General features: G+C 44.9%; 1 protein-coding gene across 1 annotated transcript in view; it reads right to left on the bottom strand.

Annotated features, from left to right (window-relative positions):
• Positions 1-56: 56 nt before the first annotated feature.
• actn3b (actinin alpha 3b) overlaps positions 57-14940 on the bottom strand; it is a 38662-nt gene continuing 23778 nt past the window's right edge. The window contains exons 2-21 of the mRNA XM_080023088.1: positions 14527-14641; positions 13053-13172; positions 12071-12157; positions 10750-10837; positions 10076-10154; positions 9649-9730; positions 8629-8714; positions 8109-8201; positions 7034-7264; positions 6010-6157; positions 5556-5706; positions 5225-5333; positions 4730-4870; positions 4091-4273; positions 3532-3666; positions 2706-2885; positions 2030-2176; positions 1860-1925; positions 1621-1779; positions 57-1272 (exon numbers count right to left, since the gene is read on the bottom strand). Coding sequence (XP_079879214.1) covers positions 1114-1272; positions 1621-1779; positions 1860-1925; positions 2030-2176; positions 2706-2885; positions 3532-3666; positions 4091-4273; positions 4730-4870; positions 5225-5333; positions 5556-5706; positions 6010-6157; positions 7034-7264; positions 8109-8201; positions 8629-8714; positions 9649-9730; positions 10076-10154; positions 10750-10837; positions 12071-12157; positions 13053-13172; positions 14527-14641 — 2559 coding nt within the window. The 3' untranslated portion in view covers positions 57-1113. The remainder of the gene's footprint in view (positions 1273-1620; positions 1780-1859; positions 1926-2029; positions 2177-2705; positions 2886-3531; positions 3667-4090; positions 4274-4729; positions 4871-5224; positions 5334-5555; positions 5707-6009; positions 6158-7033; positions 7265-8108; positions 8202-8628; positions 8715-9648; positions 9731-10075; positions 10155-10749; positions 10838-12070; positions 12158-13052; positions 13173-14526; positions 14642-14940) is intronic.

The following is a 14940-nucleotide window of genomic DNA, read 5'->3' as shown; positions in this document are numbered from 1 at the left end:
GTTATGTTTTTGGTGTTTTCTATAAAACGTAGTAAATAAAGACAAAGAACAAGCGCTGTAGTAATATAGTATTCCTTTTTTATTCCAAAGTGACTTTCACTTTTAAAATCGCTCACGTGGGCGATGACTGACAGAGTAATTTGAGTGTGGGGGGGGGGGAGGGGGGTTGTGGGGGTAGTAGTAGTCATCATGGTGCATGGAGGCGTCTCCCGTCCTTTCCAACTTGGGACCAAAACCCTATTTTGGTTCTGACTGACACAGGCCTGCTCCGGTCCCGCGCTCCGCTTGCTACTTTCCATCCCTCCGGTGGTTTATTATTTATTTTTATTTTTTTCGGAACTTTCCTGTTGTCGTTCGCACGTCCATCGTTTCTCTCGCACTTTGTCCTTCCGTCTTCGTTCTGAATCGTCTCCCTTATCTGCGTCAGTTATTTTACCCATCATGCCTTGCGTCCCGTGTGCTTTTGAGGCCTCGCCCACATGTTATATGGCGGTTGGGGAACTGGAAACCAAGCTTTTGCCAAACGGCGTCCATGACACCCCCTGCTGGCCTGATTGCGTGTGGGCGTGGCCTCAGCTTCGCTTTTGCCCGATCACCAGTTTAACATTTAACTAACTGTACCTTTAGCATTTGAGCTAAGCTAGCAGGTCACAGTGCTGTGGTGATTCTTTTGCTCTGACTTGAGGTTGCTGGTTCTAGTTCCTTTTTGCCTCTTTATTATTATTTTTTTTAAGGATTAAGGAAGAGCCAACGACGGGTTGGCTCACACAGACACATAAACACGGCATGCATGCATCGGCACAAACACACGACCAATCAACCCACTCTTTTTGTTTTGTGTTGTTTTTTTTTTTGTTTTTAATTATAATTTTTTTTAATTTCCCTTCTAGAAAAGAAAAAAAAAAAGAGGTCATCTGAGAAGCGGAGCGGGAGGTTTGGCTCAAAATTCAAAAACGCTCTTCTAACTCGCCGCCGTCGGGTCTTAACCTTTCGACCTTTTTGAGCAAAACCTGCGGCTCTCCCTCTCTGGGGGAGGGAGGGAGTGGGGGATGAGGGGGGGAGGTTTAGATCCACCTCTCTCGACGTGGAGGAGAAGAAGGGATTCTCTTTTCTTTACAAGTCGCTCTCCCCGTAGAGGGCGCTGGAGAAGGAGATGTAGTCGAGGGCTCCGGTCGGGCCGTCGCTGCCGATGTAGCGGGTCATGCGGCTGATGCAGTACTCGGCCTGCTCCGGGGGAAGCTCCCGACGGAGCTCGTCCACCGTGATGTAGCACTGCGGGAGGGGAGGGGGGAGAGAGAGAGCACACGTTGTTTCGGGCCTGAACGAGAGCGGGGAACAACATTCGATCCGGGTTCGCAAAGTAAAAAGCCCGCTCCCGGATTTCCAGTCGTCATTCACTGAATAGTTAAGAGTGGGACGAGCTGGAGCTAAAGCACGGAGACGGGACGATTACTTTGGGGACCTGGAGTATTCCACAGATCCAGACGAGATGATCCGGTAGAAGTTGTGTTGATCCAGAGCAGGTAGGTGGTTTTCGGTTGTATAACATTTACTTCATCAATCATTTTCATTCACGTCGTTGATTTGATTTAAAATGGCTGCCTCCCCGGCAGCGCTCACCTTGTCGGAGGCCAGGATCTTGAAGGAGGCCATGACCTGCTCGGCCGTGTCGGTCTCGGCCGTCTCGCGGGTCATGAAGTCGATGAAGGCCTGGAAGGTGACCACGCCCGTGTTGTTGGAGTCCACCAGCGTCATGATGCGGGCAAACTCCACCTCGCCCTGTGGGGCGGGGAGCGGAGGGGGGTTAGACCTCGTGTGCCCGCGGACGGCGAGGAGGCGGCGGCGGCGCCGGGACCTACCAGGTCGTAGCCCATGGAGATGAGGCAGGCGCGGAAGTCGTCCGGGTCCATCATGCCGTTCCTCTTCTGCAAACGTCACAAACAGTGAGATACACGATTTATAAGTTGTTGTTTTTTTACCCCCCGTCCTCCACGTGTCTCCATATCCAGCTTGTTTTTGCCGCCCTCACCCTGTCGAAGTGGTTGAACGACGCCCGGAACTCGTTGAGCTGCTCCTGGCTGATGCCCTTGGCGTCGCGGGTCAGGATCTGGTTCTCCACCTCGTTGATGGTTCTGGCGATGGTGGTGAGCAGCTGCTCCCAGCCCACGCGGATGTGCTGCGCGGAGGGAGGGGGAGGAGGTGAGAGGCCGAGAGACGCAAACGCTTACAGCTTTAAAAAAAAAAAAAGGTAATACATTCCATCTCCTCCCTGGAAGTGGTGGCTAACGCAGGAGACTAAAAACACCACTGAGCTGAAGCAGAGTGGTACGTTTGTCGATTTCACAGTATTGACATGAATATCTGCTTCATAACTTTGTAATAACTGACAGTGCTACGTTCAATCTCTATGACGACAAGGTGTTTCGACAAACTAGTCACTTTTTAAAAGTTACCGCTAACTATTTCAGTTTTACGAGTCACGGTGTATTCAGTACTAGTACTTATTATATACTAATAATAGATCATTCGCTCCTATGGGGCTCCATGTTTGACATTTTAGCGGTCACTATTCAAATCAGCTTGTTTAGAGTTGAATTTAAAATGTGAATAGATTCTGATCAGGGGTAAATATTTAAAATGTAAGCACTAGTAACTTTTACAAAGTGTTTTATTTGCTGGTTGTTAGTCGGGCGGGCGTGGCCCACCTCCATGGTGTAGTTGGTGTGCTTGTTGTCGAAGATGAGCGCCTCCTGGCTCAGCTGGTGGTCTCCCTCCAGCTTGTCCATGTTGGACTTGTAGTTGATGATGTTCTGCTCGTACTGCTTCAGGTTGTTCATCTGCTCCTCCAGAGAACCTGCCATGTCCACCGACACGTGTCCGATCTCCTGCAGGAGTCACACCGGCTCATATCCACCATCGGGAGGTCACACGGTAGATCTACTTCCTCTTTATCAACTGGCTCTTTTCTCTCGCTCCTTTAGCTCCTCTACCCCCTCTATATCTATCGTCCTTCCTCTTTTCTGTCCCTCTATATCTACCAACCCTCCTTTAGCACCTCTCCATCTACGCTCCTCCACACCTCCTCTATATCTATCGTCGTCCCTCTGCTCCTCTTTTCTGTCCCTCCTTTAGCGCTCCTCCACACCCCCTCTATAGCTATCGTCGTCCCTCTACACCCCTTCCTCTTTTCTGGCCCTCTATATCTACCAACCCTCCTTTAGCGCCTCTCCTTCCCTTAGCGCTCCTCCACACCCCCTCTATATCTATCGTCCTCTATCTACTGGCCCTCTATATCTACCAACCCTCCTTTAGCGCACCTCCTCTATATCTATTGTCGTCCCTCTGCTCCTCTCTACACCCTTCCTCTTTTCTGTCCCTCCTTTAGCGCTCCTCCACACCCCTTCTATATCTATCGTTCTTTTCTATCCTCCTTTAGTGCCTCTCTTCCCTCTACGCCCCCTCTATATCTACATTACATTACATTACATTTACATCTACTCTCTCCCTTTCTGCTCAGGAGCTGCACTGTACCTCCATCTTGGTTTGGATCCAGGGTCCGATGATGTTGGCCTGGGCGGCGAACTGGCGCCTCAGCCTCTCGTTGGCCTGTTGCCTAGCAACCTCCTCCTGCAGCATCTGGTCTCTGAGTGGCACCAGGTGCTTCACCTGGAAACAGGAAGTTAAATTGACCAACATGTTCTCCTTGCTGTCTGTATTTTCAAAAGACCATGTAACTAAAGATGATACACTAGAGGAGGCCAGAATTAAAAGCTTGTGCTGCTGCAACACGTTCTCCAAGGTGGAGTTATTTTAATTTCCCGTGGGAGGGGGGGATCCTGACCTGGATGTATAAAGTGACCCCGCAGCCTAAATTTACACCTCGATGATACACTGACTGACTGGAAGCCAAAGTACAAAGCAGCGGTGATATATCATGATAGCATCAGTTTCCAAAAATATACTTTATCTTATTACACAGCTGTGTGGAATGCTCCCTTTTGAATAATGACCGTCACTCAACTAGGGAGACCGGTTGGAACATTTTGCGTCAACGTCCAGTCATGTGGGGGGAGGTGCTGGACCCACTCACCGCGTCCCACTTGTTGCTGATGTCCTGCGGGGTGAGGTTGGTGTAGGGGTTGATGCCAGAGAGCTTGATGCCGTAGGTCTGGGCGATCTTGACGATCTCGCTCTGGATTCCCATGGTGGCCATGCGCTCCTTGTCGGCCTCGGGCAGCGTGGCCTTGAACTGGTCGTGGGCCGTGATCAGACTCTGGGCGGAGGAAAAAAACAGCAACCATTTTAGTTGTAGGCTTATTGTATAAGGCCCTGAGATTATGTATAGTGCCATATTTTAAACGTATCATCCAATTTGTCCACATAAACTTTTTTTTTTTATATTTCTGAAGTCATTACGACAATTCTATTTAACACAAACTGACCTGATAATCAAAGATCCTACTCGTTTACTGATGTTATAGGCAAATAAATACCATTTCGATTTAGAATGCACTTCATGCAGCTACCTTATCTGTAGCGTTAGAGGATAAACTTTTCCTTTGACGGTGACAGCACTTGGGTAATTACGAAGGAAAAAGTTATATTGCATGTAATTAAGCTATTTACACAAAGAAATCCTTGAGAAACATTAGTTATGTGAATATTACATAAAGAAATATGCCTCACTCCCTATATTCTACGATGTGGACGTGTGTTTCCGTGTCCGTACCTGGATCTCCTCGATGCTGTGGACGATGAACATGTCCTGCAGGTCCTCCATGGCTCCGTCCATCCAGTTGTTGAAGGGCGCCGCCCTCTTGGCAAACTCCAGGTACAGCTGGTCGATGGTCTCCCACAGCTTCTCCACACGCTGGGGGGAAGCGGGTACGAGTTTGATAAGTATCCAAATATCTCTCTATACACAAAACACAGCTGAGATGGACACTAGGAAACTGATGGAAATTTTATCTCCGTGATATTCTACGAGGCGCTTTTGCAGACACAGATCAGGTCTAACTGAAGTGACCTCTCCGTCAGGGTTTTAAAAATAGGGAAGATCAGAGTGAATCTTAAATTAAATCTTTGGATTAACGGGCATGGCCTCCAGAAGGCGCTGGCTGGGGACTTTGTCACCTCAGTCTCGGACCTCCTGGTCTACAACGTCTCTTAAATTTTGGATGAATCCAAGTGGAATAAGCTAAAGGCTGCGTTCTGGGCGTGGCACCTCCAGGGAGTCCCTCCTCTTCTGGGTCAGGGTTCCCAGGTTGTCCCACTGGTCGCAGATGCCCTGGCAGCGGGCGTTGACCGTGGCCGCATCGTGGTAGTCCAGCTCGCTGCACGGGACGGACAAGACATGGACGACTCCTTATAGAAAGGTTATTAATAAACATAAAACCCTGCTTTCTTTCTACGCCGTAGGATGAGGTCACACTTAATTTTTCCAGGGTTTAGCTCAAGCTCAGACGTCGTCACTTTGTGTCCTGGTAAATAATCATTTTACCAGATACCAGGACGGGTGCTTCCTGCTTCCTAGCCTTCCTTCCATCCTTCCTTACTTGAGCTCCTGGGCGATGGCGGCGATCTGCTCCACGCGGTCCTGGTGGGCGGCCAGGTCGCTCTCGAAGGCCTCGTGCTTCCTCATCAGGGCGCGGATCTCCATGAGGGAGGCCGACTCGTAGTCCTTCTGGGACAGCAGCTCCTCTTTGCCTGAAACACACACACACACACCTGAGCTGGATGTTCCAGGGTTTGTCAGGGAAAACAGGAGTTCCCAAACCGGGGTCCTTCAAGGTATAGCGAGGGGGTCGGCAGCAACAGTCATTTATCCATCTCTTCCTCCCTAATTTCGACGCACTGGCATCGGTGATCTTCTTTCGATTAAAAATCTTTTTTTTTCCCTAGCATTTCCTCCATAAGGGACGTTTATATTCCAGTCCTGTTTTCACTGGACGCTCACCCAGAGCCACCGAGCTCCTTCTTCAAGCCCCTGACACGCTGCTGCTGAGGTACCTGAGGTCCAGGACTCGTGCAGGGAACACTTCTGCTTGAACTTCTCAGCCAGGTGGTCCAGTCTCTCCAGGCGGCGGATCTCCGTCAGCAGCCACTCCTCGTAGCCCTTCTCCACCTGCTCCAGGCCCTTCCACGCATTGGCAATGTCCTGGAGGGGGCAAATCAATACCCTTTACCCGCTGATGTGTTCTTCATGAGCAGTAGTGTAACTTCATTATCTGAGCTCAATTTTTTCTTATAATGCAATTTTGTAAATCTACTTTTAGCTTGTTTCTCATTTATTTTATAGTTACTATCTGGTGCCTTGTTAAATGTAAAGCACTTACATTTAACAAGTACGACGTACGACATATGTCATACTATATGAGAGGCGTACAAATGAAAGTTATTAACGTTATTTGTCATCTACTTATTGTCACTTGGGACGATAGCGTCTGAAAAATGACGTGTGTGTGTGCACGGTCATACACCTGTGCAAATATATACACACTTGTTTATTTTTTTAAAAACCCGATAAACAAAACTGAGAAATAATAATAAATATATCTGCAGGCGGCGATGGCACCAATTCAAGACAAAATTGCGACTTAAGGAATCCAGGGAACTCCTTTTTTTGACATAACAGTGAACAAGTCACAGCCAAATGGAAAAAGAGACGGCACATCTCACAGAGGACTTCTAGGTACGAGGTTGATTGTCTCATGGCGGCCATTTTTTATACTGATATCACTAAACACTCTCAGATATTTTTGGAGCATTGTGCAAATTGGATGATGACGGCCAAACTACGGGACGTCTCAAAAATCTGTCGGAAAATTTGGAGAAAGAGTTAGGGAAAAAAACCCATCATGACTCAAAGGGGCGGGGCGTAAAATTGGTCGTCATAGCGCTGCCCTCCGGCCCATCCATCCTGGTGTTTTTTTTGCGTTTCCTCGTTTGGGAACGTGGCCTCCGTGGGCCTTACGGTTTCCGAGCTCCAGACACTTTAAGCGGAGACGAACAACAAGAAGAACAAGGATCCTACCGACACCATCTTGCCCTCGGAGGGCATGAAGGCGGGCCTGTTGCTGAGCCGCAGCTTGGTCTGCAGCGTGTTGAAGTTGATCTCCAGCTGACACTTCTCCTGCACGCGCGGCGGCTTGTGCACGCGCCGGTAATCCCTGAAGTCCTCCAGCTTCTGCTGCATGGCGCGCATGGTCTGCTCCGCCACGCGGTTCTCCAGCCACGGGATGGTGCGGCGGATCCACTCCAGCAGCTGCAGCCGAGACATTTTTATTATAAGTCTGTTTCGCATGTTTTGATTTATTTTTTCCTCCCCCTTTTTTGTAACGACGCCTCGTACAAACTCGTAATAAAATATGTATTTGTGTTCGTTTACCACCATCGGTACCTATCCAAGGCCTTTTTGCCTTTTGGTTTTGCAGCAGCTTCTCTTGGAGGGTGAAGCTTTTTTTGCAGTCAAATTGAGGGAGTTGCAATTAAAAAAAAAGTCAAAATATAAAATATGTTTTTTTCCATGGACAGGATTCCGGCTGCACAGTAGAATAAAGTCAGTTTTGAATCTTTGGTCCTATTTGTCAAGCTGCCGTTTACCAAGTTGATGCAGAATTACATAAATGATCAAAAATGTCAAATATTGTCCGAGTTAATTTTTCCATCATGTTTTGTCCGGTCCCCCCCAACCCCCCCCCCACCCTAGTATTAAACATTCAGTCCTTCAGGGATTTCACAGTTTCCAAAGGTTTTTCTTTTTGCACTAAGGTTAAAGGTTTATTCGAAAATTGGCTCGTCAAGGTTTCCTTGCTCCCGCCAATGACATCACTTCCTGTAATAATACGCATTCTGAAAATCACGGAAACAGCTCACGGTTCCGAAAACCAACGGAATAGGGGTTAGGGTTGGGTTAACAGACAGCGAACAACAAATAAAAAAACGGATTCATGAGGAGTCGTTTGAGTGAGCTGTTATATTTTTTGTTATATATTTTCATGACTTTATAAATTTTGTGTCCAGTAAACACTTTTGTTTTAACAGTTATCACTGTACGCACTGAGAGTCCCTGAAAAGCTGGGTGTGAGCGGCGGTGTGTGAAACGTCACCTCGCTGGCCAGCTTCTCGTACTCCTCCATCAGCTTCTCGTTCTCCTGGTTCACCGCCAGCACTTTGCAGATGCGGTTCGCAGCCGTCTCGGCCTGCGGGGGGGAACAGCCATGTTTACCTTTTTAGTTGGAAACCTCTAAAAATATTTTAAATATAAAATATATCATATATATTTATATACACACAATGGCATTATTCACACCTATGCCTTTCAATGTTAGGTTATCTACACTTGTATAGTGTAATGTAGTCATAATAATAACAATTATAATAACAATAATATCTTGAAATTTACATTTTGGTTCACCAGCCAATATGGCAACCAGATTTTAAAATTAGCAGCCACACAGGAAGTCCACCTGCCAAAACGCTATTCTTAAATAAAAGTCACATTATCCGTCACTGCATCTTTTTAACTTATTTATTAATTAAAAAAAAAAAAAAAAGAAAACGATCTAACATGAGATGAAACACGTTACACATCGGTCAAAGGGGGTTTCCATAAATATCTGGTGTCACCTGCTCGGCGCCGGCGAAGGCGTGGTAGAAGCAGGACACGTAGGTCATGATGGCTTTCTCGTCGGGTTTGGGGGTGTTCACGATGTCTGGAGGGGTCAAAGGTCAAGATGATTCCATGTTAGAGTAGCTCAGGAGGAGGAACAACAAAAATACAAATAATAATTAAAAAAAATGTTTTATTATTACAATAATAATAATAATAATAATAATAATAATCCACACAGGGAAGGAAAAGCAATTTGGGAAAAAAAAAAATCTGTCACTATCTCCGTAGAGTTTTATTAACGGGCCGATTGGTTCAATTTCTTAAACGTGGATTGTTTTTTCAGACATTATGTCAATGAATATACTTTCTCATTTAAAAAGTGTTTTCACAAGTAGAGTTGAACGATGGATTCCCAGGGATCCTTTTTGAAATCTTAAAACTCAAACGCCGCGTAAAGGTCAAAGGTCGAGATGATTTCATATCAACACATTCAAGTAGATGAGAGATTAACAAGGACTAAAAAAGAAAAAGACGAAATATAAATATGAACAAATCCACTTCACATGCTGACAGTTATTCAAAAGTTGATTTTTTTTTTGTTGTTTACACAATTCAAACTTAAAAATAAATGATATCTGTCCCGTAAGGAAGAGAAATTTACATCATTTTAGTTTGGAATTTGCTGACAAAAAGTGTCGTTTAACCAAAGATTTTCATTTCATTTATTTTGATAAAATATTTAATTAACTTGTGCTGTACAATATGTCTGGATACCAAACACTTAAGGAAGTTGTAAACTGGGTTAATGATGTTATTCCTGTTCATTTAGTAAATAAGAAATACAACAAATAAAAAGAAAATAAATAAATAAATGATCAAGAATACAAAAGTATATTAATAACAACGTGAAAAATGGTTTAAAATAATAATAATGTTAAGACATTCTAAAATATAAAAAAAATTATTCTTGTCATTTAATGATAAATAAATATAAAACTCAGTAATAATCAGTCAAACCAGCTGCTCCCGTTCACCTTCAGCGTCAAGCATCTTGGGGATGTCCAGGAACTTCTCGGCCACCTCGAAGGCGGTGTTCAGGTTTCCAATGGGGTCGTCCTGCACACACACACACACACACACACACACACACACACACACACACACACACACACACACACACACACACACACACACACACACACACACACACACACACACACACACACACACACACACACACACACACGTTTAAAAAAAAAAACGACTTTAATTTCTTAAAAATAAACTGAAACGTGCGCCACAGCATCCTGCTCCATCAGGCGACATCACAGCGTTTATTAGTATCGACTCCATTTAAAGGGTCCACGTTTTACTTTCGTGTCTCTCGCGGAACGCGGAGTATTTGGGCGGAGTGAGGAAGAGTAAAAGTTTGAAACAGGAAACAGGCACGGCAGGGGGCACCTTTCTCAGTTTGGAGTAATCAATGAGGTCGGGTCTGTGTCTGTGGATGAGGGCGCACAGAGCCAAGCCATCCTTCCAACTGAGGGGAGGGAGGGAAGGGGGGAGAGCGAGGGAGAAAAAGGGGAGGGAGAGCGAGATAGAGGGAGGGAGAAGGGAGAGAGGGGGGCCGAGAGAGGGGGAGGGAGAGCGAGAGAGGAAGAAGGGGGGAGCGAGAGAGGTAGCGAGGAGAAAGAGGAAGGGGGGGAGAGTGGGGGAGTAGAAGAGAGCGAGAAAGGGAGAGAGAAAGAAAAAAGGGATAGAGGACGGAAAGAGAGAGGAGGGAGGAAAGAAGAGAAGGGGGAGTAGGAGGGAAAAAGAAAAAGGGGAGAGAGAGAGAGAGAGAGAGATGATTGGGAGAAGAGAGGAGAGGGGAGCGGGTGGGACAAGAGGAGAGGGGAGGACGGGAGATGGGTGGAGAAAATGGACAAAGAAAAAGCAAGAAAGGCAGAGATCGAAAAAAGAAAGACGGATCAGGATTGGGAGGAACGGAAAAAAACAACAAAAGGACAGAACAGGAAAAATAACTGAAATTTCCAAAAGAGGAGGATGAAAAAGGAGCGGAAAGAGGAGTAAAAAGGAACAGGAGGGATGGGTGCAGTTCCCCTGGTGGCCGCCGGGGGGCAGGGCACACCCACCTGATGTGGAAGTTCTGGACGTTGACGTTCCTGTAGGGGGCGGTCTTCCTCTGGCACCACAGCAGCAGACCCTCCTTAGCAGAGGTCTCTGGGGCATGGACACCACAAAGGATCAAAGCTCTATCCATTCGTTCATGAATGAATTCAAATTTAAAAAAATATTAAAAGGGGGGAAAAAAAACAAACAAACAGAAAAAACAACACTACCTACATAAATACCCACAGGACAATAAAAGCTAAAATAACCAAACAAACAATTTGTCACGTTCAATCGATTGCATTTGTTTTATCCCGTGTGATTTGAGTGTCCAAGTGTGCTTATCGATGAAACTGTTGAAAATTATTATTACTAGAAAATATGACGATGGACAAAGGAAGTGCTATAAATGATGTTTTGTACTGCTATGATGTATATATTTTACATGGAAATCATTAACTATCAATTTTCTGACGAATTGTATTGCATGAATTTACAGGTTAATTCCTTTTCCATTTTGAACATTATATTATTATTAGATACAGCATGTATTTTTGTAAAAAATAAAATAGACAGGGCGTAGATGTACGATAAAAACAGGCCAATCACAAAAGAGTGAAAAAGAGAGAAGAAACAACCGCTGACTGATCCCGTGATGGCAGTTCAATTTGGTAAAATTTAGCAGAAATTTGAGGTGCACAGATTCATCGGCCTTATATCGGTATCGGCTGACACTGGGCTTGTTGACAGCCATCAGCAAACAGGATGACGTTCAGCGATGGCAGTGGCTAATGTCTATCCAGTGTTTCCCACACAAAGACTTGACTTGGACAACATTGTTATGGGCCCAGTCGGTGCATCGGTCGCAGAAATAACACAATGTGACCTGGTCCAGGACATCAGTTTAAACAATTAAAAGTTAAGGCAACGGGAATGAAAACAAAAAACACGATCCAGATCGCTACAGAGCTGGAAAACGATAAGAGTGAAATCAAATGTTCAAAAAAATGAATGAGCATATGTTCAAATTTCATGTGAATTTGTTTTATAAACGGATTGTGCAGTGGTCATAACAGATGACCAGAGAACACCTTTGGATTGATAGATTCCTAAAATATTGATGAACTACTAAACTAAACAAACTGATACAAAAGTATGAGTTCACCTGGGTTGATGATGTCATAGTGCCTCTTTTTCCACAGGTGTCAATGGGAAAGGAGACACTATGACATACCACCTGTAGAGTATAAAACTTTTACGGGGCCATTTTGAGTTATTTTAACAACAACATCACCGCCTCGGTACAATCATAACAAACAAAAAAACAAACGCACATAAACTCACCTTCCACAGAGATGTCCTGGATAGCGAAGCGCAGAATGATGGTCCAGATCATACCCAGGGTCATCTTCACATTTCCATCCACAATTTCTACAAATGACACACACACACACACACACACACACACACACACACACACACACACACGTAACCATGGTAACACTCCAGCATCAAAAAGCGTTAATGTCAGGGAGTGAGTGGAATATCGTCAAGAAGAAAAAAAGTGAAAAGGAAAAGTTAAAAAAGGAACGAGTTGTTAAAGCAGGTTCGGGTCCAGCATGAGGGGTTTGAAGCGGGACCCGTTGGTAAACAGAGAGGCCTGAACCGGCTCTCTCGTCTGGACGTTTATTGAAAAAAATTACCCAATTTCCTTTCAAAAAATAAAAATAAGAGGGGGAAAAAAAAGCAATGAGTTGATTTCCAAATCCACATTGCCAGACGGGAAGAGTTTGAGATCACTGTTTACGTATTTGTTTACGTAGGTTAATATAGATTTTATTGAGAAGGATTCGTCTCCCCGCTCTGGTGCTCATCTTCATCTCTCATTTATTGGTATTTTTATCACGGGGCTTCATGGGAAAGCTCAGTTGTGGTAATAGCAGCAATTATTTCCGAACATATAATAACAATAATCACCTCCAATCTATTAAAAATGACCGTTGCCACGGGCAACCGCTTCTCGGCCTGGATTCACGTCCCTCCGCCTGCATGCATTATTTTACGATAATGGCCGACTGGCGGTACATTATCCATGTTAATTCATTATTATTATGCACATTGTTGTATTTTTGGTCTTCCCCTACAATAGTTTTGAAAGCCTTTTTCTATTGAACAATTTTCATTTTTGTACATCCGTGTGAGGCATATTTTGGGATAGCGGGCTTCCGCGGCACACAAAGGCCACTGTATCGTCTCCTACGTCATTGAAAAAGGGAGGGGTGAGGGGTATGTATAAAAAGGGTAATGTGTAAATAAATCCACGTACCCTCGGCACCGATGGAGACCAGCTTCACTCCCTTGCTGCAGATGAAGTCCAGGGCTTTGTTCACGTTGGCAATCTTGTGGAAACGCATCTTGCCTTTGTCGGGTTTGGGCAGCCTCTCACCTGCCGGGGACAACATTTAAATAAGAAAGTCAGTCTTCAAAATACATCACGGCTTCATACGCAAACCGGCGACGTGTTGGTTTTTTTATGTCAAATGAACGTCTCGATGTCAAATTATGACAGATCTACAAGGTCTGTCGAGAATTTGTGAATTCATCCGAGCAACACTTTGGAACTGACAAGGTGCTTATTAATCGTTTGACGCAGCGACGCTTTGTATTAATGGCTCAAAGCGTTCGACGGAGGACGATGCCTTTCAAAATTTGCCTTTCAAAGTGAATCACTAAATCACATAGAAACTGCAGCAAATTCAGAGTAAAGGTTTTTTTTCCCAAATGTTTTTGTTTATTGGGTTTTTAGAACATAGAAAATGTAGACACACACACACACACACACACACACACACACACACACACACACACACACACACACACACACACACACACACACACACGCCCCCCTCTGCCACCAAAACAGCTCTGACCCATGGGATCGGGCCCTTATCCCGCCCATCCACATGATGTAGAAGAAAAGGTGATTTATCAGACCAGGCCACCGTCTTCCATTGCTCCATGGTCCAGTTCTGATGCTCACGTGTCCATTGTAGGGGCTTTCAGAGGTGGACAGGGCTCAGCATGGACACTCTGACCGCTCCCATACGTAGCAAGCTGTGATGCACTGTGTGTTCTGACACCTTTCTATCATAGCACCATTCACTTTTTCACTAATTTGTGCTAGAGTAGTTCTTCTGTGGGATTGAATCAGACGGGCTAGACTTCCCCCATGCCCCATGTGCACCAATGAGCCTTGGGCGTCCATGACCCTGTCGCCGGTTCACTGGTTGTCCTTCCTTGGACCACTTGTACTAACCATGGCACACCGGGAACACCCCACAAGACCTGTGGTTTTGGAGATGCTCTGACCCAGTTGTCGAGCATCACAATGTGTTCTTTGTCAAAGTGGCTTAGATCCTTACGCTGCTTCAACACATCAACTTCAAGAACTGACTGTTCACTCTCTGCCTAATATATCCCTCAAATAACAGTATATATATAATAATTATCCCACCCCGTGCCATTGGAACAAGAGGATCAGTGTTATTCACTTTACCTGTCACTGGTTTTAATGTTGTGTCTGATCCACACACACACACACCACACACACACACACACACACACACACACACACACACACACACACACACACACACACACACACACACACACACACACACACACACACACACACACACACACACACTCTTTACTTTTTAGTGAAACCAAAATAGCTTGTAACTAAAACACAACATTTAGCTGAGAACAAATTAATTTCTTAGTTAGTGTGTGTGTTCCACCTGAGATGACCTCCAGCAGCAGCATGAGCTTCAGGCCATTTCTGAAGTCCTCCTCGATGTTCTCGATCTGTGTGCCGGCCTTCCTCAGGTGGGAGTTACACCAGGCTGTGAAGGTCTGGGTGGACACAAGCAGAGCCACAACACAATGTTAAAAATAATTTAGATACTGTTTAACGTCCTTTTTAATAACAACCAAAATTACAACCGGGTTCATTCCGGCATTACACAATGAATTTCAAGGACTTTGAAGTACCTTTTCAAGCACTATTTTTTTAATTTTTAAGGACGTCACACAAAACATATATGAATACATTTTCAATGTGATCTTTATTAATTAAAATAGAATATAATCTTAGTGTCATTGTCTATTATATATATTACTATATCTATTATCTAGATATCTATTATTAATCT

Source organism: Zeus faber, assembly GCF_960531495.2.
Source record: "Zeus faber genome assembly, chromosome: 22".
Classification (NCBI taxonomy): domain Eukaryota; kingdom Metazoa; phylum Chordata; class Actinopteri; order Zeiformes; family Zeidae; genus Zeus; species Zeus faber.
The sequence above is the reverse complement of the archived record's forward strand: the minus strand, read 5'-3'. Positions and strand labels throughout refer to the sequence as shown.